General features: G+C 40.6%; 1 protein-coding gene across 1 annotated transcript; it reads left to right on the top strand.

Annotated features, from left to right (window-relative positions):
- The first annotated feature begins 509 nt into the window (after positions 1-509).
- Positions 510-27,403, top strand: LOC105264770 (T-box transcription factor TBX20). The gene is made up of 6 exons (XM_011301873.1): positions 510-1,029; positions 8,601-8,997; positions 12,669-12,942; positions 18,973-19,143; positions 19,453-19,529; positions 25,531-27,403. Exons 1-6 carry the CDS (start codon positions 858-860, stop codon positions 25,925-25,927), a joined length of 1,488 nt encoding a protein of 495 aa, XP_011300175.1. The 5' UTR covers positions 510-857; the 3' UTR covers positions 25,928-27,403.

Below are 27,403 nucleotides of genomic sequence, written 5' to 3'. Positions count from 1 at the left end.
CTCGGTTTCCACCTCCTCCCTCAAGCCGATCGATCTCTTTCGCCGCTTGTAAGCGTGCGGATGTTGTCGTACGTGTCCCCGTGGATGCCTCCCACCCTCAATTCACTCCATACCTCTCCCACCGTTCAAACACCCGTTGAAAACGCAAAACAATTGCCTCGACGTAGGCGTGACGGAGTGGGCAACGCTTAGTCCTGCCCATCCGGACGTTGTCCTGAGGTGTGATTGGCGGAGGGTTACCGCGTCAGGATGGAATTCATCGGGGATTATGGTGCCCCGCCCACAAAGGCATCGGGTACGCGGGTGACGAGACGGAGAATTGCGCGCGCATCGTCATGCCGTCGGTGAACCTAACGACTGGTGGTTGAATCGTCGTGACAAAGTAGTAGGGGAAGCTCACTGGTATACGCTCCACAAACCCCACCTCAACCCATGGAAAAGCAAATGGTGGGGGACTGAGCCAACGTGGGAGGAGTAGGAGGTCAGTGGAGTTCGGGAAGTCGGTGAGCGCAGACGCGTCGTGCCCCCGGATAACTAGAGAGAACAATTTTAAAACGACTTTTGTGGGGTTTATCATTTTCGGTGCGTCGTGAGAAACATATCAAGAGAATTTTAACCAACTCGTGTTACTGAACGTTTTATCGTGCACTCGTGTTTTATTTATTTTCATTTATTTATTTTCTTCTTCATCGCGTTTTTCCTCCCAGTCATTGCAATTGACGCTTGAGGATTTGTTGACAGCCAGTGACGGATCTGTGATTTGCGGTGTGGGAACATTCTCAGGGGAGAGGACAGGGGTGTTCGGCGGTTTTTGATTTTTTTTTTTTAAATCAGTGAGTTGAATCGGTGAATGAGGTATGTCTACCAAGGGGGAAAGGGGTAAAGCCACGGACTTCAGCATCGCGGCCATCATGGCGCCCAGGGGTTCAACGTTTGGACATTACCACCTGCAGGGCCTTGGTAATGCTGCTGGCAATAATGTGGAATGCAACAACAAGGGATTCGTCGCTTCACCGAGTCTTGATCACCGTGAGTTTGTTTTGTAATATGTTTACCGTCCGACGGACAGTGGAAACACTGTGGAGGCTGACTCTTTCCCTCTCGTCGATCGCGGAATTTAAGTTTTTGATTTCTGGAGTGAGGGCCGGGGGGGAGGGTGATTGACACTTTGGCAATGGTGTTTTTAGGTTCGGCGGTAAGTGATGACAGGACACTTGGGTGGCCGGTATGTCGGCACAGATGAAAAAAAGCGGAATCTGATCTTTGGATTCTCGTGTTTCTCTTCTTTTTTGAGGGGATGGCGGATTTCTAACTACTTCCATGTGTGGACCACCAGAGAATCCTCCAATTTTCGGGATTTAATGGCTCGTGAACATTCTGAAATGTCACACCGTATCGTTTAGGGGAGTTGAATGATTTTTTTTTCACATGAAACTAACGAAAATTGAAAGATTAGGCTTTTATTTTATTGTCAAATTGTGGGCAGCCATAAGTAAGGAGTGAAAAGTATAATAGAAATGACGTGATAATTGTAATGGTTAGAAGTACATTCGGAAAAAATCACGCGGCTAACGATAAATTTGTCTTCTAAATTCCCTTGATTTCTAAATCCGCTGGGAATTATATATTTTCGGAGCCGGTCGTTTCATCATTTTCCTATTCGCCTTGACCTCATGTACAAATGATAGAGATAAGGCCAAAGTATATTTACACTTTGAATTCATAATACCTAAATACTCCTGGAAAATTCGTAGGGAAAACAGTACATTTTATAATTATCATAATATTATATAATATATTATATTATATGTTATATTATATATAAAATTATAATATTATATGAAGTTTTCCATCATTTTAGAGATAATTTCTGAGAAACTTTTTTCACGCTCCTCCTTTCACGAAAATCTATTCCAAGGGTTTGATGAAATGTGTTCTTGTTGAGGGATAATTATAAGGGGATGACACACCAGCAAAAGGGAGGAAAAAAAAGAAAAAAATTCAATGGTCTGGAAAAAATAGGGAATTTGGATAATAGTTATCGACTATTTACGTCGTTAGGTTGTTGTATCGGATTTACCGATTTTTCCTTGGGAATTCATCCCCCAATCGGTAGCCGGAATGATCATGAAGAATCCATTGATTGCTAAACCGCCGAAGGATGAGGAGCGCGTTTACGACGCGACAAAAATAAAAAGGAAGGCCTCCCTCTCTCCCCGTTCGTTACCCGTCGGTGAAAGTCCTTCTCTTCAGGGATGACCGCAAGTGGTTTATTGCACTCAATTACCATCGGCAGGATAATTGACGACCGGTTACTCACTAAAGGACTCCTCGCAGACCACTCGCCAGTCATTTTACTGTCGTACAGTCACCCAAGTGCCTCGCTAATATTAACATTTTACACCATCCAATTAAGTACGATAAAACTGTAAAGATATTCGTTGTTTTCTTTTTAAACTGCCGCCATTATCTTATTTCGACCAGGGTATATTTTTCCTCATCATTATTTTTTTCATCTGCATAGCTGATCATTCATCCACTGAATAATTTACCTCATTGCCCTTCAATTAGCCAAACAATTTGTCAAGCTATTCGAGTACTTTAATGAGATATTGGAAATCACGCTGGAATTGGTTCAAGTCATTTCGAGTCAGTTGTTATCGTAGAATCATTTGATGTGGTAATTCCAGTCATTGAAATCAATTTTCATTAGTCAGTTGGGTAATTAAAAATATTGATTTGACATCCTGCGAGTAAATTGATGAGCAATTAGTGGAGAATTTTTGGAATTAAATGCCAGGAAAAGTCGCAAGAGAAAGGCGATGACTCATAGAAAGCATTAGACACTAATTCTTATCGATTTTGAAAATCTTGAACTCAACCGGAAAGTCATGAATTTAAAAAAATGTAAAATGTACCCAGAGGTGATGTGATGACTTAATGGAAACTTTTGGAAATAGAGATATAGAAAGTTAGACATCGTCTAGTGTAATCATCAAATGGATCGGTGACTCCGCGAAAAATATCTAATCACGTGCATTGAGTAACGAAAAAGATTTTCGCACGAGTAAAATAATTGACACTGATTGTCTAATTGCCCGGTCAATCTTCATTGGAGTTTCACTTGCATTTTCATAATTAATTCAGAATTTAACTTAATTCTAATTAAGTCATTTCATAAGTTATTTTTCAAAAGTAAAATGGAGATTAGGGTTTAATTCAATTAAAGGTATTACCTTTTCGACTTTCCACCTCGGCAGTATAGAATAATTGAGGAAAGCGCAAACAATATCGATTCCGCAATTCAAAGAACAATTGAAATTAATTTCCGCGGCGTGGTTTTCTCCTGAATTTCCCTATTATTTTCCTCTTTCACACTCTCATACCTCTACAATTACCAAGGGATAATTCCTGAGCTCACACGAAGGCGAGAACTTGATGTTCTCACTTCTGGTGGCATCCGTGGGTTTTCAAAGATATTATTAGCGCCCTTGACGTGTAAAATGCGTGGCTGAAAATGCGCACACGCAAGGAATTTCCCCCCCGCCACCCCACCATTCCCCCTCTATTTTGTAAAAGTTGAATGTCGATTTACCGAAGCGAATAATACACACGCGATGGGAAAAATATCTTCAAATATGCATATGTATGCTAACTCTAAATAGCCCAATAGGCGCCCTTGCATTATAACGTAAAGTGTGTACATTGACGCGTACTTCAAACAAAAGAGTGTATTTTGCATTAAAATTAAGCCTCTCCCTTCTATCGACCATTTGTCGAGTATTTCCTTGCGCATCACTTGTTTACGTCTTTACAGTTAAATAATTACCCAGCGATGAGCTCCCGAGCGAACTTCATCGACACACGCGTGTACTGGGTGTTATTTACTAAATGCATATTATATACTGTAGCACGTAAAAGCCGTGAGCAGCTGTGATGTTCTCACGCCGGTAATTACCACTCTCTCGTGCTAACATTCGAGTGAGTATAAATATGGATGAATATATGAATTATTGGTCCAACGGAGGAAATGTCCCGCAGGACAGAATATCGAATCCTTTCCTGGAAATCTGGTGTACATATGTGGTATTCTGAGGTAATTGTAACACTTGTAGTCATGCTGGTCTTCGATGAAAACATCACGTCCCTCATTCAGGGAGAAAATTGCAGAAAAAATCAAATGCGAGAGTCCTGATCGTTCCGCTTAATCCCTCCTGTGAGAGAACAACTTCCCCCCATCCTTCTCCATCGACTTCTTATCACTCTAAATTGCACATGAATACGTATTTATGTGGTATTTATGCGGGCATGCCATCGCCGTTTACCCTTTTTTTTTCGTCTTTTTTATCTCGCCAACGAATTAGCTGTCGTTCCATGTGTAACGATATCTCGATAATCTGCTGGTGTACATTTTCTCTGGTACTGAAAGCATTTAGACATGCCGTGGTTTGCGTTAATAACTATTACTGCATTGAAAGAAAAAATTACTTTCGTTCCGAAATAATTTTTAATCCCAGCACAAGTTTTAGCGTAAGTTTACGGATTACTGAGAGTATTACGTATCTGTATACATGCATGGAGGAATTTTTTTTTTTTGCCGGAGTAGTTTTTCTCCGTGATTTTTGCAGAGTGGAGCCGATCCGAGGTCTTTGCAATCATTTGGATGGTAATTAAAGGCGGGTAAATGACTCGTCATGGATGATTTTTGTCGGGATGTTTAGCTCGCCTGAGGCCGCAATCAGTCTGGGGCAGGGGGGACCGATAATAGAGTAATCGATGACCATGAGTCAAGCGTTTCTTTGGTTCTACCAATAAGTTTCGACGACAATATGGTGGAGAAGAGTCAATGCGATGGTAATTAGGGTCGAAAAAATAGAGAGAGAGGAAAATTATGGTGATAGAATACCCTTGCTGACGCCTTCCATCTACTGTGGGATTTAAAAATCACGTAGACTAAAGAAATTAACGGAATTCACGTGGAAATTTTCTTTATTTATTCATTATTAAAAACAGGAGTTTTAATATCTCCATTACCGTATTTTTTTCCGCAAATTTCTCTCGATGTGTTGAAGAGAATATGAGTATTCCAGTATAAATATTTAACTTATCATATTATTAATTAAAAAATTCAAGAATTACAACTACTATTTCATCATCATATGATTTCCATAGGAATGATCGCACTTGGTGAGAAATCAGAGCGAGTCATTCAAAAGTCATTCGGTGTATTAAGAAAATAATTACATCGGACTTGCAACGCACGTTCCGATATCGATGCAAAACATTATATTTATAACGTAAAAAATCATCGCCATTTCATTAGACGATAATAAAATAGTCCTCAGACGGTATCAATTTGCATCAGCTGGAAAAATCGAAAATGCAGAGTATTATTTCATCATCACGGTCGTAAGAATAATGGCAGGTTATTCGAGATAAAAAAAAACAGAAGCTATTGGGTGAATGAAAATAATGAAATAACGATGAAAAAAAAAAGAATCTAGTAGAATGAGGGAGCTGGGGTGTGGATATTTATTTGCAATGAATGATGATAAATCATTGATTATTTCCGCGTGGAGAAGTCGAAAGCGCCGGTGGCCAAATTAATCACGTGTGTAAATCCTCGGGTGTACAGCACTGGTGGTTCGGTGTTGGCTTGTGCGAGATAGGTAAATAGTTTGCATAACTCACGTCAACGTGTGGGGGCCTCGCACAGTATATTTGCTGCAAATGTACAGAGAGGGTGTGTCTGTACCGCTCACCTAAGGGAAATTGCCGAATTTTCATTTTGGATTTCAATGTGACCGTTATAAAAATATTTTCAACTCTTCTCGCACTGTTGAAATTATTTTCTTCAAAGTACCCGCGCAGCCAACTGATTCTCCATAAAATCCACACAATCAATTAACAATTAAAACCAATTAATCATTGAGTGGTCTAACCTGCCTTCGGTTACACAGAGAAAAAAATTGTAATCTTAAATTAACCGTATTGTATAAATTATTCTTGAATATAACATTTTATTTCACTCCATAATTTCATCCATTTGGCAAAAAAGTTAAAAATTTGGTCACGTGTAATGAATATTCTTCACGCCAGATTTTTTTCTCGGTGTAATACGCTTCGACGTCAACAAAATTGTTGATAATTACGGGCGCGAGGGGAGTTTTGAGTTTAAAATTGTGAAAGATGTTATAATTACATTATATGGAAATGGTAATCAGAGGGGATTTCGTCAGGGGAAGGGAAAGTTTTCAGGCTGTGGAGAACATTAGGTGAGCAGTATTGTCGTCTAGGTCCTACCTTAAGTACTTTTTGTTCATCTAGTAAATGCAACACGGATCGCACGAGAAAATAACTGGCGGGCTTGTTTAACATGGGTGTAACAACAGCTCGGCAAAATCGGGAATTTATTTCTCCCAAGCCAGCACAATAATCGGTGTCGTAATGCGTTCAGACGTACGCGATGGAGGGGGACACTGTGAGCATTTGTTCAACGAGGATTATAATAATCGCACGTTCGCGTGAAAGGTTCCTGGACACGATCGTTTGTTACGATAAATGCCTTGTAGTTTCTGTTTCGCAAATGTGCCCTGATCGGCGTCAGTTTTACCATCTTTCAGAGGATTTCATTGAAAGTTCACCAATCTGGGAGACAATCGAGTAATTGTGCAATTATTTTAGATCACACTATTCATTTCTTGATTTTAGAATGATCTCAGAAAACCCGGGGAGCGTATGCGATGACGTTGAAAGGGCAGGAAAATGTCACCGTAGATTGACAAAACATGATCGGTTTACGCGATTACTCCCGAGTGCCGAAGAAATCTTCGAAAATTATTCATCTTCGTATTTTTTTATTCAAAGTTAAATTTTATAAAAAACAAAATTTTTTATTTATTATAATTTTTTATAATATTGCGGGCGCAAATTAATGAACGGCTAATCAGTGACTAATATCAAGTTGTAAATGAATAACTGTTAGATAATAGAAATTTTCTGTTCGATGTTTACCAATTCAGAAAGTATCATTAAATTAATATTCGCAATTTAATAATATTACATGAATTAATTGCGATTTCCTGTTATATTCTCGAGCGCAAAACGGTGAGAGAATTCTACTAATTAAATATTCAACTTTATAAAATTGGATTGCCTCCATTATCAGTGTTAATTACAACGGGAGTTGATAATACAATTGCGTCTCCGTAATTTCTTCGATCGAATGATTCTTTTTAAGTGTGTGGCATAAAGCGATAAAAAATGGGAATATAATTTATAATTTGGAATGCTCTGCTTCCAGACCATTAATCGGAAGGTGATTTAATACAGTTGTTTCTTCATAGAGTGTTAAAGCAACCATAAACACCGTCATTATTGGCCGCGATAGCCAGGGCAAATGATGGTAGTCAAAGTTGTCCATTCCCCTGAAAGCCTCTCATCCCGCATCATCCAGCGTAATAAAACAACAAGTTCGTTATAAAAACGGTAGACAGTTGTCGTTGTCAATGAATAAAACCGCAGAACCAGTTTTTGGAATATGAATGAAGTTGAGGTGAATGTGAAATCCGAAGAGGGGACGAAGTCACCGCGAGAGACATAATTACCCGCGAATTATGACGGGATCGAGTTGAAGTTGAACCACTCGAGGAGCTAAAAAAAGAGAAAGCTGCCCCGAAGGATGAAGCTTTTATGTCTATAATTTTTCTTCTTTACGATGATACATGGCGTAAAGCATCGATGCGATCATTAATGATTGCGTTAATTAGACTCGGATGTCAACGATATGTTCGCTGGAAAAATTCAATGATTATTTATCTATAGTTCATGATTAGGAGACTGCGAAATCCGTATCGTAAATGCATTCCGTTAGGTGGTGGATCAGAATATCGTAAAGTTACTTAACACATTTGAAACCAATTAAGATTGAAATCGTGAAGTCTTGGAAAAGTTTAGTAATCGCGATGATACAATCCATAATTCACTGATGGCTTTCTCCAAATCAACATTCCACAGTTTTGATCAGAAAAATATATCGAATCTGTAAATAGATGAGCGATAATCCTTATCAATCGTCTCTCAAGCTCACAGATGACGAGGATTTTGTATTTCCACAAAACCTCACTTGATTCAATAATGAAATTTCTGTTCGGACTCAATCAGGGAGAAAGAGAACATCTCAGTAATTGGTACCCTAAATTTGGGGTAATTGTAATGAAAGTGTAATTATGCCCTGATTTGACGGCAAAAATTCAAATATTAATACCGCCCAATAAATAATAAATGCGTCACCAGGTGTGTTTACAGAACATACCCAGAATGTTTACGACGGTTCTTCAAGTTGTATATCATGAACACCTCTTCCGTTAATTATTACCCTACCAGTCGCCGGCGATTGCATGCAAGCGTTGACAGTATCCCCGACTCTTAATGGGCCTCCTCTTTATTTTATTCCTTCCTCTCCTTCTCCATCAAGTGTTGAACCTCAGAATTTAATATTCTCTAATTAAGAATTCATTCAATAAATTACCACAGAAAGTCCTTGATTACTAAAACCCTCGAAATTTCAAAGTGTTTTTTTTTTTCTTTTTTTCACCCAGGTGTTGCGAGATCATCGCCAGTTAATATCGTGGCAACCGCAACAGTAGTTACAGGTGATGCACTCCTTGACGACGATGATGATGATGAGGTTGACGAGGGTGTGGGCGAGGCTGAGAGCGAGGGAACGGAGAAATCAGCGAATGGTGATGATGAGGAGGTGGACGTTGATGTTGAAGAATGCAGTAGTTTGGATGATGGTCCACTTGGTTTATCCGATGGCCTCACTAACCGCAAGTTCAATGGTAGTAATTCAGCGAGTAGAAAAGTGCCACAACATAGACGAACCACGTGTAATTCCGAGGAGCTTAAGAATATTGACTGTCACTTGGAGACTAAGGAGCTGTGGGACAAGTTCAATGAACTTGGCACCGAGATGATCATCACTAAAACTGGCAGGTGAGTCTCAGTGAATAGGAATAATAATAATCTGGTATATATACTAGAGATAAAAACATGTAAATAATGGCTGAGCAATGTTCTGCGTTATTTTTATGATATAGTTTGTGGTAAGGCTATTCCGAATATGAACTCGAATCATCAGTCAGTGGTCACTTGATACCACCCGTGCAGATGAAATATACGTAGATGAAAATAAAATTTTTCGAAATGAACGAAACTTATGATGATTATAACGAAATATAATTTACACTTGGCGATCGTAAAGCTCCTCGCGGGTTGAAGTGGTGTCCAATTTTATAGGTTATGCTAATAAAGTGCGCGCGGGGTCGACTGCAGCTGCATGCCTCCTTTCCGCCGTATTCACCGGGATGCGTGACCATGTCGGAATTATGAGATATTCGTGCTAACCGTGTGTTCTATATGCGTATATATATTATATTGTATACGCACCGAAGCGCACGGTACACCGTAAGAGAATGACCAAGCATTTGGCTGAAAAAATATCACGAGGGAGTGATCCCAGAGCAACCGACATCGCGATGGTCATCTCGTCGGCAATCGCTCTCTACTTTTCATTGAAATTTCCACCACTTGTACATCAAGTTCATTACCAATCATTCGCGTGTTTGTTCGTGATAACGTGCGCTAATGAAGAAATAAAGTTTTCATAAATAATATGGGAATGAAATTTCGTCGCTTCCCATTTGGATTATCATGAGTCATTAGGATGATTAATTATATCCTGACGTGTGTACAAGGAATGGGTGGTGCTGGCACACGAGCCCGGTAAGTTGATGTTTCTATAACCATCAGATCCCCTCTGTCAGCTTACAATAATACACAACTCGATATTGTTGTGAATTATCAGCGTAATGCGTGAAATTTACCTTTAAATTTTTCATTCTCACAAAGCCATGGCGGAGAAACCGCCATCGATTCGTTTTGGCTTGTTAGCCTTTTTCCAAATAGTAGAAACACCTATTTTTGGGAAAGTCCCTTCTCGTTAGGGAGGGCTCAGTCATCCACGCGTACTGTATTACCTTTTTCCAGTCAATACCAAGCACTGAATTTATACCAATCAGGTGGAATTGTGCTGCACAGCTGGGGGGTTGGAGACGTCGAAGGCAGACGGATCTTTCCCACGATTCGGCCTTCGGAGGAACCTCGCCATTCAACACATTCCTCCGAGACATTCAATGCCGACGCGAGAATAATGCACAGATTTGTAACTTGAGGCGGGGGTCAAGAACAGGGAAATTAAATCGTCAGGGGCTTTGCCAGCGTCAAATTTGGACCATTACGTAATTCCTCGCTTATTTCAGAAAAAGCCATTTCTTTTCTCAATTCTCATTTCCGAGTTTAACAGTTACATTAATAATAATACAGGTAGAGAAGAAAATAGAGGATCACCATTAATTACTCTCGAGCTCAATAGTCTTTACACTCCATAAATGAATTGTGAAAAATTTTGAGATCTTAGTCCCAAAATCATCTGGATTTTCAATTATATAACTACTTCAAAAAGTTAAGTTCAATTTTCGATTACAACTTAAATATTATATTCTTATTATCATGCAGCCTGAGATAATCATTGTAATCCAATGTTTGGTGGAAATTTCCAGTAATATAGAATAGTAGTAATGCTCGTAATTCCTTGAAAGCCAATAGGCAAGGTTACCCATCGTGAGGGTAAATTCGACAATAAATTTTTCTCGTTTTATACTCTTTAAAAACGCTAGAAGTGAGTAGGTGTGGACGAGCAGGTCAGTAAAGACAGGATGCAGTGGTATAGTCACGCGAACCCTTCATCAACGCTACCAGCAACCTACATTATACACGATGTGTGTAACAACGTATGTACACAAGGTTTTGTTGAACGTACGGTAGCTCAGTCGTACTACACACAAAAAGTTAAGTTTCCTATACAAAACGTACAATGAGAAAAAAAAAAGAGTTCATTGGAATCGTTGAAGGGGGAGAGGGAGGGAGGGGATCCAGGGGCCTTGCCCCGTCACTCCAGGTCTGGTGTAATGTACGATATGGTTATAATTATTATAGCGACACCACCTGGCTAGGAGGGACTGGTGAGTCGTTAGGCAAACAGCTCGATGACTATTGACTCCAAAATGTGTTAAACATCGACAACCGCTTCTGGTTCTCCTCAACTCCAACAATTTACCACCGAAAATTGCTTGTCATTCGTCGAGAATCATAAATCCAAACGGGTAATTGTCGGGTGATACGCACTTGCAGAAAGTTTAATGCGAGTTAGATGATTAATCTTCGGTTCAATTCTTCTTAGACGTGCGTTCCAGTGGCGAAAATAATTGTTCAATTGATCAAACAGTTATGAGAGTTATAATTGATTTTTTTACGACAGACAGTTGGAAAATTATACATGAAATTTCAATGGGTATGGAAATTCCAGCTCTCATGGAAAAATCAATTACCACTTAAAATGAAGAAGTATATTTTGCGGAATTTTCAGAATGAATGAGACGTTTGGTGAGAATTTTTAATTGGAATTGAATGTAAGCTCATATAATATATAATAATATATAATTGGCAAGTCAGGTGAATAGGTGACTAAAATTTAAATAAATTTTCAACGGTGTAAACGATAATTCATAGTGAAATGCACTGTATCTCCCCGTCACCATGGTTATTAATTTCTTGTCAATTCCCTTGTAATCAAATTTAGCACAGATATTTCTCCCAGAGAACTCACACATAGACACGAGGGGGAAGCTGGATTAAATATAAAGCAATTATCCGAGACTGTAGCTAAACTGATTCATCATTGGGCGTTGAATAATTAATCGAATCCTCCGCCATAATAAATCGCTTCATCGATACGATATTTATACTGGAACTACTCCAGTAATTTGCCACAATAGGATGCTGAAGATGCCGCAGAACTGGAGGGCCGTGAAATTTTCGTACCAATCGTAGTATAGGGCAATGGAAGCAACGATAGCGTGAAGGAGAATGAGAAGCAAAACTGTCAGACAACACTTTGAGGCCCGGGACGAAGAGAGGCTAGAAATTCCTTGGACTCTGGCATTGGATGTTTGCATGGCAGGTGTCCTGTTGTGCCTACCCCTTGCTGGTTTCCTCAAGGTCTTGGCCAACTCGTCAGTCGGTCTTTGGGTACGAACTGAGTGAATCCCCGCGGGTTGGCGTTTTCTCGAGAGACTACATGGGACCATTTCCGCCCACCCCAGGGGACAAGCACCAAAGTTGTCACCCTTGTTGATATTGTTGTTGGATATCGTTCGGCATCGGTTACGGGGATTGCATGGACCAGGACAAACGATTTGCTTTTCCCTGTACGTGCGTCTCCGCGTGGGACGAGACATCATTGAAAAACTACCAACCACTTCTATTTACAAGACCTTCAGGGTTTTCACGATTTTTTTTCTCTCACCCTTGTGACCCTCGCGCTCACCCTGCCATATGTTTCACTGTGTTCCTCGCGCGTGGATTCGCATGCATTAGACGACTAGACTGCTTTCACAATTTGTCACGTTTAGAGTTTCATGACATCAGGATGTCTTGACAATAGTTAATTCACCCGGAATTTAGTGGCATCGTCTATTGATAATGTCCTTGTGACAATAGTTTGGTTAGAAACCGTCAAAACAATCGATTGTTTTTTATGCTTGCAGGCGGATGTTCCCAACGTGTCGGGTGTCTTTCAGTGAGTTGAGGCCTGAGGGAAGGTACTCTGTACTCATGGATATCGTACCAGTTGATGACAAGCGGTACAGATACGCCTATCACAGGAGTTCTTGGCTTGTTGCGGGAAAAGCTGATCCACCGGCACCACCTAGACTATATGAACATCCTGATTCACCGTTCACTGGGGAACAGTTGAGGAAGCAGGTTGTGTCCTTCGAGAAAGTCAAGCTCACTAATAACGAGATGGATAAACACGGACAGGTGAGTTCTAGAAGTAGATCAGATCATTAGATTATCAAACCACGGCTTTATTACTGCTATATTAGGGCCTCAAATTTTCAGGTTTTCTACTTGAAATTGAAATTCCGATGTAATTTTAATAATTTTTTATGAAAAATGAGAAATTTAGTTAATGTTTTTCATAGAAATTGAATATTTAGATGCCTATGGACAAAAATATCGTTCGTCACTCAGTCGAAAAATAAATTTGTCTCGCATTCGAATTTTCTATTAAAAAAATCAGTTTACGGTGGCACCGAGCGCGTGGTGGAGGTAGTCACATATAATCCGATTCTACAAAAGCGCTTCCCCTATAGCCCCATGCACTGTAATTAATCGGAAATTCATGTAATTTCGTGACTGAAATTTCAAGAAATGCTCAACAGTGTAATAAATGAACCAAAAAAAAATGGACAAGTCAAATCAAGTTGTTAGTCAAACTGACTAACGATACCTTGAATAAAACTGTCGATGTGATTTTAGCCGTGAGAAATTTCCCTTTGGACTTTTTTCTGCAGTGCGAAATGGCCTTGTCGATCAGTTGACAAGGCAATCTCTCGTCTCCTCGTTATAATATCGTAGCATCGTGACTACTCCTGACGTGCTAACTGTGCGTGCATTTTACCAACCCGCCAATCGTTCCGCGTCAATAAACCGACATTTTCATATACCCATCTCCACATTCTCGCCTGCTAACCGGTTAGTTTTTTACGAAACGATTGAGGATGTGCTTTTTTTTATCATCATCCAAAACATTTTCTTTTGACCGTGGAGACGTCTTTAACACTGAAAACGAGGAGGACTATCGCTCCCCGGGTACATTATGGTCGTTATTACCAGGAGGTGGGTTGAAAACGGAGTGCATGGGGGCATCGTAGGTGGGTTTTGTTGGGTTTTGTGCTGACTCTCACACCTCCAAGTCTTCTCTATAAGCTAATAAATTCAATGGGTGTTTGCCTGGAGCTTTTGTCATGATGATCATGGGCCCACGCCCGGTTTACCACAACTTTGCCACTTGCCCATCTATTCTAAAACCCGCTATGCACCAGCCTTTGTGCATTCTTTCTCAAAATGTTGTACATGGCTCGAGTACTTGACAGGGTTGATCCACACCCACACGATCACCAGAGGATTCTCTAAGACGGGAGGTGAGAGAATCGTGTGATTTGGATTATGCACTGGCAAGGGTATTAGTGGAGGTGAGAATTTTGTGTGTGAATATGAGAGGGAAGTGAGATGAAAATGAGATGGAGAAAACCGGGTAAAGAGCCAGTCTCCGGTGTATGAGGTTGGAGAATGCTAACGCCAGTCTACGAGAGCTACTCAAGTGGTAGAGAGAACATTCCACTGGCTATGGCCACTATTTCATCGTTTCGTATGACGCGATATTATAAGACCCCCCGTCTACCACACAGAGCTACTACATGGTGGTCCGAAAGACACTTGGAGATACATCAACCCTTTGTTCTTCCATTTCATGGCTTCCGCGGTGCTTCTTTTGCGGTTCACTTGTAGAAATTTCGTTAATTTTCAGTATCGCGTCTAAATGTCACTAGTACTTCCAAATTATCGGGGATTTTGTACAGTTTAAAAATGCCGAGTGCAAAGCAGGAGCAAAATTTCCGAAATAAAACTGTTTGACAGCGTCGAATACTGCGCCCTGATTGGCTGAAAGCTGAGGTTGATGAGTATGAGTATTATCTACTGAGATGAAGTGGTCTCAACTAAATTGGACTTCAATTCTATTTCAATCCTGAATCCCGCAGAGAACTTCTATTTATGCCAGGAATGTCAGATCAAATACCGCGATTGATTAGATGAAACAGTTGGAAATTCAACAATCAATTTTGAAGAACCACATCTGCAGAGATAACAAATTCCAAGAAATCGCTGACTCTTACAGAAAATCGACACAAGATTAACAAAATTCAGGAATTCTAATTATCGGACGCAATCCAGAAATTTTTTGCCATTTTTTTCTCCACGTACATAGAAAAATTCGCTCGAAGCAAGTTCCATCGGAGTTTGCACTGGAAGCCTTCTCATATTACCCAAAATTGCCCAGGACACCTAGAAATCGTTCTCACGCGAATTGCAAACGTCTCGGGGTGATGAGGTGTTACATTTCCTGGGGACAAAAAAAAATCATAATGTAACGATCAGAGCAGGTCGTGACTGAATTGAGCTTGAGATTTTTCTCCCTGTTAATTCCCCCTCATTGAATTTTCTCACTCCTCCCTCAGCATTCTCATCGATTTACATACACAGTTAGAAAGCCCGTGTTGTAACTTGTAAATGCGATAGGAGGACGATATGAACGCGTGTACCGAGCCCGGCAGAGCGTGTCGTGACAACCTTCCCCGGTGGTTTCATTTCTTTTGTATCATCCTTCAGTTAGCTTCTGAAACGAGACATTGGAGAAAGCGAGAGGAGAGAAAAAAAAAACTAAATTGAAGAGGAGTCATCTGTGCTGATGGAGTTCTGAAGAGTTCTGTATAGCTTCTTGGCGTCTCATAAACTACACCGTCGAAATGGGCCTGAGACGAGGACAACAACAAATGTCATGACACCAGTCCACCGTCTTGACACTCTTTAAATGCCCCCGTCATTTTTGCCCCACTGTCCGGTAAATATAGGAATCTCTCATCTCTCACTGACCACCTTCCAAACATATTTTACCTCTTTACTAACTCAAAAGAAACTAATGCCGCATTAGAAAATATGAAATGATTTTGAAAAACCAGAAAACATCTCTCCAGAAAAAAATCTATTACTGTCTCGTCTATATATATATAATAATAATAACATTGGAAATGTTTATTTATTCAGTAATTTTTAGTTGCGGGAAAATTCTCGGGAATTTCTGCGGAAATTTTCAGTGCTAAACGGAGCGTTTTGTTCAGGTGCAATTATAGCTCATTCGAGGCTTCTCAGAACCGCCAGTTTCATTTACAATTAATTATTATTTTCACCACAAATACTTAATTAAGATGAATTATTGTTCAACTAATGATCGTCTATGCGTGTTCTATTTCATTCCATCCCCATAATTTATGTATCTACAATCACCCCCAGGATTTATAGTGTTCGAACAACTTTCATACGATCCGCTACAGATAATATCTTTGTTTCAACGAATGACTCAATCTCCATCAATCCTAGAATTAACTAACAACTTAATATTCCAGCGCATTCCGCAGTTGTCGAACGCAATTTTTCAAGAGTCCATAAGTAAATTAATTAACTTTAATAATCATTACATCGATGAATAATTGTTTTCACCAAACGAATTGTCAAATAATTCTCAAAAGTCGGTCTTTCATCAAAATATCCCTTGTTTTTCTAATGATTTATCTTTTTCTCTTCACGCACCTGAAGATACCGTTAATCCATCTCTAAATGATTATCAAGCCTCACTCAATTACCAAGCACGGACATGATGCGAGATCATTTAATTGCACCAATGACAGACAGTCTCATGCTCCCCGGACATGTTAATCTCCCTAATTACTCGGTATTAAGATCACGTTGTTCAGTGATAAAATGTCGTTAATCCGAGGAAATATTACAATTTGTGATATCTCCAACTGGCGCCTAATTACATAACCAGTTGTAAATACCGCGATCGATATTCCCTGGTGTAGGTTAAAAAATCAGCGGCGTTCCTCCCCGCCGTGATTAACTCCCATATTCCGACGGAGGGAATAGCTGAGGCTCAAGAGAGAGGAAAAAACCCGGGAATGATTATGCGAGGGAAGAGGAACGAAAAGAAAAGTCGAGCGAGTTGGTTATAAATCGCGCGTGTAATGCCGCTATCAACGTGTATTACATGGATGGCGCGTTGTTTGATAAATCGCCACATGCAAATTGTGCTCCCGATACTCGGTGAGCTCTAGCTAGAACTATTACACTTGAGGAGTAACAACGCCGTTCCAGTGAGGTTGGATCAAAGAAACTCGCTCGATTCCTTGGCTACTCCATTTAAAATTTTCATGGAAAATTTACCCCGGGTTCAATACACAGAGATCAAAATAACAGTTTATAATTTTTTGTTGTTCTATCTTCTATTTGTCACTTCATCCCAATAAAATGTAGAAAATAAGTCGGATTTTTTCATTTTGATATTGATGTTTTATAGAAACAAAAAAAGGGAATTCTTTGGTGTAGTTTGTACTCATCACACTTTTTACTACATTGTCAGGGTTAAAATTCCTCGAGAGCCAATACGCTATATGATTACAAAATGCCAGGGTAAATCCTACGATAAATTTTTCTCCGTACATGCCTGCGGCCATATTCACGTAAAACCCAGTAGCCAATCCTTTTTCAAGGTATTAGTCCCTCGAGATTATAATTATCTTCCGTAGATCGGAAGGTAATAGTGAGTGAGAGAGAAATGCTGAAAGGAGAATTAAAAATAGAATGAAATTTTCGTTGGCTCTGGCTTGCTCGCAACATGACTCGGTGAAAATTATTAAATGGATTTTAAAACGCCGGATGTTGGTTGGGCATGCTATTATGTTAATTTATTAGGCGTTGAAGAGACATACGGGGGCATGCTTCCTGAGAGAGATGTGTGGATTACTGCCTCTGGAAAATTAGTGGAAGTCATTTGTTTGAATGTTAATTAGAGACAAATGAAATTGAATTTTTCAATTGAATTTTAACTCTTTTTAACGCCAAATAAATGAAGCAGAATGGATTTCATCTACTGGGCTAAAATGGCTTTCGTTTCAATATGTGGGCATGTGGAGAATTAACTCAGCGAATTAAAGATGTCTGCGACAGGTTTATCAGATGCCGAAGCAGGAATGTTCCCTTTATTTTTTGCACATACCTCGCACCTACGTTATAATATGTAAACGAGATCGTTCAGGAGGTAGGCATCATATCCAGTGACGTTTTAACGTTTGTGGTGGGGAGTACCTGGTGAGAGAAAAGGCCCCGGAGCTCGGGGCCACCTGCGGGCCGTTAAACAGTTTCAACAGTTGCTGGGTCCGTGGCTCTCGCAGCCGCCACCATAATTCATATTAGCGATAATACATGTGACTTGGTTTACCTCACATAATTTTTTATATCATCTTCCTGAGCTAATTGGTTCTGATGGTCTTGGAGAAGTTGTGCGTGCGAGACATTTTTGTTCCAAAAACACGCAGAATACCGCATCCATATTCATTTCTATTTCTCTGCACTCTATCCCTGTATTCCCCGTACACATAAAAATTCATTAAATTTTCGGTCACAAAGTCATCTGAATGTTTGATTATGAGTTTAAAATCATTTTCAATGAAAAATCCTCTCTCCTCTCTCTAAATTTCTCATTTACCTCAAGAATTCAAAAGAATTGGATTTTTCAATGGGCATTTTTCCAATGGAAATGCCACGGGATCTTCCCCTAAAATCGTTAACAATTAAATTCAGCAGAATTGATTTCGTCCTAAAGTGTCGGTGTCATTCGATTCGAGAGTAACTTTGTTCCTCCTCTGAGTCGGTGGAGGCTATTCTCTAAAGCGCATCGTATCCTGGTGCGACAGGAAATCGATAGTAAAGTTGACTATCGGAGGATCGCGTGTTCACTCGTATAAAAGCGCGTGCTTCATCGAGGTATCACGCGAGACCCGATTCCTACCGTTCTGTCCATAAATACATAAATGTTACAATCGTGTGCATCAGGCCGCACATATCCAAAGTATTTTCTCATTCCTACGACAAGTTGCAGAGACCTCACTCCTCTGATGCAGCCGATAAGAATTGATTCCTATCGATATCACCAATACGCGGATACATATGCGCGGACACTGACTCTGATATATACATCAACGTCGCCGTTCGTTCTTAATTTATGGATTCCATAAATTAATTACGACAGAGCGGCCAAACGCGTTTTAATTAAGGTTTTAGTTTTTAATTAATGGACGCCTGATCGGTGTATTTTTCTTCAATCCCCTCTTGCTTGCTTTTACCGATAATAACACACGACAGAAGCATTTATTTAATTTATTTCATTTGCAGATTGTATTGAATTCGATGCATCGATATCAGCCGAGAATCCACTTGGTGAGGTTGCGAGGCAAGGACGAGGAAAAGGGCCACAAAATAAATGATTTGAATAAAGAGGAGCACAAGACTTTCATATTCCCCGAGGCTATTTTCACCGCAGTCACTGCCTATCAAAATCAATTGGTGGGATATTTTAATTATTTACCTTGGTGAACTCAAGTCGTATGATTTTACTTAAGGGTGACAGTTCGCTGAAAGCGAAGCACGAGCACCATTCGTGATTTCCAAGATCAATAATTTTTTTTTAAACTTAATAAATTACGGCAGCTATTCATTAATTCGTTGTGCCCATTTATATTTAAATTTAGTTGGGATTAATGAATGCTGTTTATTTTTTTAATATTCCTCGAAATTATAGCAGCTTAAATGAGATGCATGATTTAATGAATAATTTTATTCAACATCTTTAACCGAATACATTTTACTCAACAGATAACTAAATTGAAAATCGACAGCAATCCCTTCGCCAAAGGATTCAGGGACTCCTCCAGACTGACTGATTATGATCGGTGAGTTGAGATCCATTATCTCCATTTTTACATTCTCGAAATATTTTTGTGACTCATTCAGCGCTCCTTTCGGTACAAAAATTCCTCATCCTGTGCTCGATCCGGAGATAATTTCAGAAGTGCTCTCAACTCTCGACGAAAACCCAAAACCCGCCCATCAAAAAGTCTGGACCCACCTCCAACAAATCAACACCTGTCCCTTTATTATCCCAAGGGTCCGGTCGGTGGATATTGAAGCCTCTTTCGGGAAATTGTGATATCCAATGGATGACGCAAATTACGATCTTTTGGGTCTAGAGAATTAAAAACGGTCAATTGTTTCCCCCCTGTATTTGGACAAGATTTTCACATTCCCATGACAACCAATAAATACCGAGACAAAAAAATAGAGGTGATCTTGCCAATCCGCGGAAACCCGATAATCCCCCCTGAGAATTCCTTCCAGAACGTAAAAATATTAGTCAAATGAATTTCGCCAATTCCGAAGGCGAGCCGCAATAAAATACTGCGAGAAAGGGGAGCATAAGCGAAACGCGGCGACGTGTCGCGCAAGTCGAGTACCTGAAAACCGTAGGAATATCGAGCTTTGGGGCGCGGTCCAGCACGTACGAATTATCAACCGGTGATGATATCCCTCCGGAGGAGCGGCGGTAGAGCGACCTGAAGGATGTGTTAGATGGTCTGACCGTGGCTCACACATACACATATAAATGCCGAAAAAGCCACGGCCGATAACACGTAACATCGGAGCGCATGCGCATGCTGCCGCCTGAGTGGCGGCATTCGAGTTAATAAGAGAGCGGTCTTACGGGGCAATACCGCGCATGCGCCCGCCCACTTCACGCCGGCGCTGATAGATAGATGCCCCTCCGGCCACTTTAGCCTCCCGGCGGATCCTCACACCCCTTTTCTTTTTTATTTTTCCCTCCACCCCATCCCTCCACATTTTTTTTTCAAACCAACTTTATCCTTTCGTTTCTACTTTCGCATTTCTCCACGGTTATACGCCCTTGTCCTGTCCACGTACGAACGTATTTCGCCCGTCTCTTCATTCTTTTTTGCTTCTTCATCGTTTCGAGAGTATACCGGAGGGCAAGGAGGGCAGGGCATTCATCTATATTAGCTTCGAAAGCGAGCGGCCTGTCATTACCGCCTGCCGCCTCGCTCCACCACTACCCAACATGTATACATATACACACATACATACGACATACACAAGTTACATTAGCCCTCGCCGACGAGTAGGAGGATGGATGATCTTCGGGGTGAGAAAAAGGGGATGAGTGAGAGGGGGGTAGGGTTCATTGGTGAACGCTAATAACTGCCGTTTAAAACGCAAAAACAAAAGAACTGGCACAGAGAGCCAAATGGGAATATGAGTAAAAAGAAATGGGAATGGAAAAAAGTAAGAGGGATCGATGCTCGATCTCACCGCGCATGATTGCCATGGGGGTATATTGAAGGTGAAATAATACCTCGGCAAAGGCGTCAGGGTCATTACCGGATCATTACCTACCTGTACCCTACCGTGCGACGAGAATGATGGAGACTGGGAGAAAAGCCGCCAGATATCGCTTGGCATTTTCGCGCACGATCCCTAAACGTCCACACGCGCTACATGCACCGCCAGAGATGAATAAAAAAGGGGAAATCCCCGGAGATGGAGCGAGAGAGCTGCACCGGCTGCGCATACTCTCGCACGCATATCGGTGGAGATCATGTACATGGATCGAGGTTTTACCGGGTGAGGTGGAAGAGCGAGAGGAGTCGATGTGCCGCGGTTGGCGGCAGCCCGGGTAAATTACAGGCTCGAAAACCGTATTTTGTTGTTTTGTTGTTTTTCAACGCGCCGAAAGGAAATGAGCGAGCAAACGCGTCACGCCACCCCGAACCTGCTAATTTCTATTCATATTTTATGGCTATTAATTTCGACGCCGTTACCCATCTTACCGCGCCTCCTCTCACACCGAAAAGCATGTGTGTGGGTATGAGGGGGACGAGGGGGGTTACCTGCAGTTTTTTTATAGGACTTTTGGTCCATTTGAGGCCGGGTTTCGAGGCGCTTTCGTCGGGATTTCGTCTTTTTCAACACTTCAGTCTTACGAGGTGCGCACCACGTCTGGTGGTTTGCAGGTTATAAGAATTTGAATTTGGCGCGGCAACCCTACTGACCGATAGGGCATAACTGTCTCTGTCATCCGGGGGCAAATGATTTCAGGTATTTCGATGAGGTTTTAATGAGATTTTCTACATTTTGGCCTATCTGTTATTAAACAGCCGATTCTTATAGATCACCATCTTTTTTTCTTTCGAAACAAAAATATTTATCAGTAGCGAATTGATGAATCGGTTCAAGTGAATTCGATTGCCTGAATTTTCGTTAAATTATTGTTATTTAAAGGAGATGGCGAACTTTTTATTATATTCTGCATGTTTTGAAAATTTAAGGAATCGGAACGTATTATATACTTAAAATATATATATTTTTAGCTGGGGATATATGTGTGAAGAAAACAGAGAAGCGAATGAGCGACGATCGCGGGGTGTAACCTACTATTATCTACCACTTAGATAATGCCCTGTCAGGGCCGCAGGTGAAAATAATAGGGGAGGATAAAGGGGCCCAGCAACGATTCGATGGAATTCGCATACATGGAAGTCATGTCAGTTGCAGGGATTATTGCATGGTGGTCGTGTCCCCGTCTGCACGGCGGGGGGAGTATTTTGCCTATGGGGTGTTCTTCGCGTGGAACGTGTCGTCGGGTTTTTGAAGATGGATAAAAGGCAATGATGCCGCCTCCTCTGTGGCCATCTTCTTAAGGTGCCGACGTTCCTCGTCGTGGTTTTTTTTTTATCTTCGGTTTTAGTTGAGGTTGCACATGTAATTCCAGACTGGTGGATATACGCGGTGAAAAAGGGCATCGCGTGACGTGGACAACTCTGTGGGGATTCAATGCGACAAGCGCAGTGATCGATCTTCATCCTACTCAATCTTTTTGAAAACTTGTCGAATTGAACATGTCAGATTTTTGATGTACTAGGCGGGCACGGATAAAGGGTAATTCATTATAATTATTTTAGTTTTTTATGACGCTTCGTATCGGATTTATGATACACTCGAAGGGAAAGAGATTTCTCACGTGGCGAAAAATTTAGAATTCAATTTACCCTGGTGTTTAGTGGGTGCGCAGTGGATTCGTATTGGCTCGGTGGAAATTTTTATCTTGTTGACATTTTTAATAATTGAATTTTCAATGTTGCTTCAGCAGCAATTGTCGTAAACTATCATCACACCATTCATAAACAGTACTTTGACATTGCCCTTTGAAGTAGGAGGAGTTGCAAATATCATAACGGTAGTTTAACGATGCCCCGAGTCCTTGTTTTTCTCGACGAAGGAGGGGTACGCGAAGAAACGCCGCAGCTTCTAATTAGAACGTGTTTGGTATACCAACTGCACCATTACACGGAAATGTGCATAATAATCGGTGCAATCGATGGGAATCATATATTTATTGGCGAGGAGAGCCTCGAGTGAACGTGAAGACGGAGACAGCTGATGTTGTCCATACAAGAGTAATAATAGGAGAGGGGCCCGCAGTGAGCGATTCCACTCTTCGCGATAGTCTATCGCGTATCATGAATGGCTGTAATTAGGATTTTTATTATACCCGAGGAAGCTTTATGAAAACATTATGGATAATTCAAGGCCGACTTTACAATTGCCAATGTGAAGGGAACTAGGGAGGGGTGGGGGAGAATTTGAGTCGCGTCATTTCCGTTTGGCATTTCTCACACTTGGTTGTTACATGAGTTCACATGTGAGTATAAGATCATTTTTAAGAACGTGATATGGACTTTTAGAGATGTAATTTCACTCAGAATCTCGAGATTCTGTAATTTCCGTTAGAATTTCCTGTGGTTATTCTTTGAAATGTTAATCCACTTTCAATCGGCAACCGTTCTTTTTAGTCAAGATCCGTTTCTATTGCGTTTGATTAGATTGGTTAATTGAATTGCGGTGAACAATGCAGACAAATTATTAGACTTGGATTAACCCCAAGATACGATTACGCAAATTTGTTTCAACGATTCTAAATTACGAATCGTGCGACCGAGAGTCGATGCTTATAAGTATAAATGTAGAGAAGGATTAGAAGGAGACATACGTTAAAGCACTTGGATATCCTCAATGATAGAGTTTAATAAATGGAGTGAGAAACTTTATGACCTCACATTAATCTCGATGGCAGAAACATTGATAGCGGCTCGAGAGTTATTGACGATTAAAATTTTCTTCAGCGGCGGATGAAAGATTTACAATCAAACAGATAAATTATTCCCCACCGCTTGAATTAAACTCGAATTTCTTACTTCCCATTTCAACGCCTGAAATATTTTCACATGGGCATTATTTTCCATTCCCAAAATCCTGTTTTGATAAATATCAAGATGTCAAAGAATCTTAAAAAAAAAATCCCATTTTTTCGGAAAATGGAAAACTTAATTGGATTAAGGGAAATTCAACCGAATGCATTTGAATTCAAATTAAAGTGAAACTCGCGTATTTGAAAATTCAGAAGACGTAACTGAAAGTTTAAGAAATTTTTAACAGTGTAGTAAAGTTGGTAAGAGTATTTTTTTTTGTTTTGAGTGATGTGGAAAGATGGGCTAATAGAGTTTGGGGTAGTGATATATATTTAAGTTGGAGAGCGTGAAGAGGAATGGCCGGTGGACAAGGCGGTGTGTGGTCCGGCACGTCCAAGTAAAGCAACGGACGGCGCGATTAGCCCCAGGCTTCCTCCTCCTCCTTCCGCCTCGCCCTTCTCCCACTAATCCCTTCTTCCTCCCTTTTTCACTTCACTCGCGTGTTCACCAAAATGTACGTGTGTATGGGTGTCTCAAATGTTCACCCCGGGATTGCACAGGCCGTAATGTATATGTATATCTCCTTGAAGAAGAGAGGGCTATCGAGTTACGTGCTAAGCAGCAAACCGCCCAAGCTGTAAGCGAGACACCAAGACTTCCATTGTTCTTCACCAATTCACGTTCACCAGTTTCACTGCCTCAACAAGTTATTTATGATTTTTCTCAATAACCGGATGAATTTTTAAAATTTCATAAATCATCCACTCAGAGGATCACTTTTTTGACGTTAAACAGGTTGCTAGGTTTAATCTGAAGATCTTCAAAGAGTGTTCAGCTAATTTTAGATGTAGCACTCCGAATGAAGATTATAATAAAAATAAGATTATAATGTCAAAATATTAATCTTCAGCGAAAAAAATTGATTGAAATTATCGACAATTTTTTCACCAACTTTTGGAATATCTTAAATTTCTCTTAAATCAATAAAAAATCGTCTCGTCTGAATAATTTGACAGATTGTAAACTGCAATGGTGAATCGCACGAGAAACTAGTGTACCCCCCATTAAAAAAAAATCCCCCTCCTGGAAACCCAATCAGACTGGAAGCGTGTCCCACGGGAAAGTAGGAAATGACTCAGATAAACATGTACTTAAAGCACCCATGATCTCTCCCAGCGTTCTGCGTTAATTACGAAGAGTCCGCTCCGTAGATATCCACCAGGTAACGATTAAACTCCTCAGTACAGTACATAACCCATCGTTTTGTGCCCACATATACCGTAGAATAATTCGCCCAGTCAGCATGGTTGAGTATTCCCAAGCCCCTCGATTGTAATCAACCGTGAAATCGATTCACAATCGCAACGTGATTGTCCCTAATTAAGCGAACCTCGCGCAAGAGGAATCATTCATCACGATTGCATGTACACACAGCACAGCCCCCGGAAGTTTCGACAATCTCCCCCCTCTAACCCCTCCTCTACCCCTCCCAGTCACTAGTTATCTGAACATCCCCTGGATTTCTCATTTGCAATCAGTTCACAGTAATCAGTGAATGATATCTATGAAGGATAATTATTTAAATGACTTATCACTTGATAATTTCCGTTTTGTTTCTGCCTTGTGTTCTCAGAGATCCGATGGAGCTGATGGAGCAGCAATTGGTAAGATGCGGTGTGCCCCCAGTCAGATTGTACGAGCATCTAGCATTGACCTCACCAGCAGCTGCTGCAGCTCTTAATGCCCAGCAGCAGCAGCAGCAGCAGGGACCAGACAGTCAACATCCTGGGCACTCGTTGTCACCGGCGTGGCTCCAGCCATCAACGGCGTTGCTCTATGGCAGTAGAGGCGGCACTCCATCACCCTATCCATCCCACTCATTTCCCTATCCTGCTCTCTCGTGGTCCTGGCAACCACCAGTGGCTATGATCTCAAGACGATCGTCTTCCTCGTCGCCACGATACACTCCCTATCCAACCGCGACGTCTACGTCACCACCTCTTCGCCCACGTCCAACCACCCCGAATTAGCGACCCCCCGTTTTATTTCCATTATTTTCGCGGTGATACGGACGCCATTTTCTACCGGTGGATTCGTCTTTCGAGATTTGAGACATCGAAGGACTTTAAATTGTTCGGCACGAATGCCTGATTTTTCAGGACTTTTGAAAACTAGTGCCTTCGTCAAAGTTCATTTATTCATTCAAATACAGAAGAATCCCGTTATAATGGTGTGCATGGGGCTGTAGGGGAAGATAATTCCGAGAATTTTACTGTATGCAACTACCCCCACCACGCGCTCGCTGCGACCGTAAAGGGAATTTTTTCATAGAAAATTCATCTTGGAGCCCCGGAAGTAATACAGTGGAGGAACCAAAAGATGGGCGAAAAAAGAAATTAATGAGAGATTGGACATTAACGAGATTCTACTGTAAGTAAATATGAATGGATAGAATATCTAAGAAATAAAATGAATTGTTTCGATATTGTTCCACGTATCGTGGAGTTTTGCTGTTCAAACCAAATCTAATTTGTTTTGAAATAGCGAGACACTAGTTTTCCGACGTATGGAAAGTCATTTTCATCGAATTATTTCTCAAACTCAGTGATTCAACGACGTTCGTTCATCGTAAAGTTAACCATTTACTTTACCCAGAGAAGAGCCAAAGAATTAGCCCAGCCAGAGAATGATTTAACTAATTAATTGTAATAGTTGTACCTATGTATAGTAAGTAAATGTATTCTGTACAGTGCGATAATTAAGATTCAGCGGATATCAATTTTCCTTTGTTCCTCCGGCGAATAATAAAAAAAAATCCCGTGAAAGACTATCAGCGTTAATTGAGGTAATTAATCTCGCGTAATGTAACCGTTACCCAAGATTTTTTAAGTAGTAATAAATCAAACAAGTGATTGTAACACAAAGGACTAATTAAAAAACGTTTAGGTAATGGCTATTTGTTCAATTAAACTGAGCATTATGTAAATAAGTAAAAATTATTGGAAATTCGAAGTGTATATAAGTATACGGGTCATTATGTTAAGTGTATGTAGCGGTGTAAGAGATTATTGAAATGATCATTGATTTTTGGTTATCAAAAATGTTACCGAGTTATTTTATAATTAATCCAGCACGAGTTTTCTTCACTTTCTTTAGGTCATTGTTTCCCGGTTGACTGTGTAGTAAGACATATTTTTTTCCGTATCAACGCCTGGAACGTGTTCACATGATAAGATAAGACGAGCTCCACTACCGTCCTTTGTGACCCTGTCCGCCTTGTGAAACCACACGACCCCGAAAGAGAACGATTAATAGACGAATACTCGTGCTGGCTTTAAGAATTCTATTTTATTTTTGCTCGTTCTATTTTCTCTCAACGGCTGTACCATACCACGATAGTATTAACCCCTTCGTCTTGCCCTATTTGAGGCAATTGTACATAATGAAGGGACTGGAGAGGAAGTGTCCTGCTAGTTAATTAAATTGAGGGGTAATCGATAATGTAG

This window comes from Fopius arisanus, unplaced genomic scaffold (genome assembly GCF_000806365.1).
Source record: "Fopius arisanus strain USDA-PBARC FA_bdor unplaced genomic scaffold, ASM80636v1 scaffold00025, whole genome shotgun sequence".
In the NCBI taxonomy this organism is placed as follows: domain Eukaryota; kingdom Metazoa; phylum Arthropoda; class Insecta; order Hymenoptera; family Braconidae; genus Fopius; species Fopius arisanus.
This window is presented reverse-complemented; position numbering and strand designations above follow the sequence as displayed.

Excerpts from the sequence above, each read along its gene's own strand:
- LOC105264770 (XM_011301873.1), top strand. The coding sequence starts at position 858 with ATGTCTACCAAGGGGGAAAGGGGTAAAGCCACGGACTTCAGCATCGCG. Across the intron at positions 1,030-8,600 it reads TTCACCGAGTCTTGATCACC|GTGTTGCGAGATCATCGCCA; the intron begins GTGAGTTTGTTT and ends TTTTTCACCCAG. Across the intron at positions 19,530-25,530 it reads AGACTGACTGATTATGATCG|AGATCCGATGGAGCTGATGG; the intron begins GTGAGTTGAGAT and ends TTGTGTTCTCAG.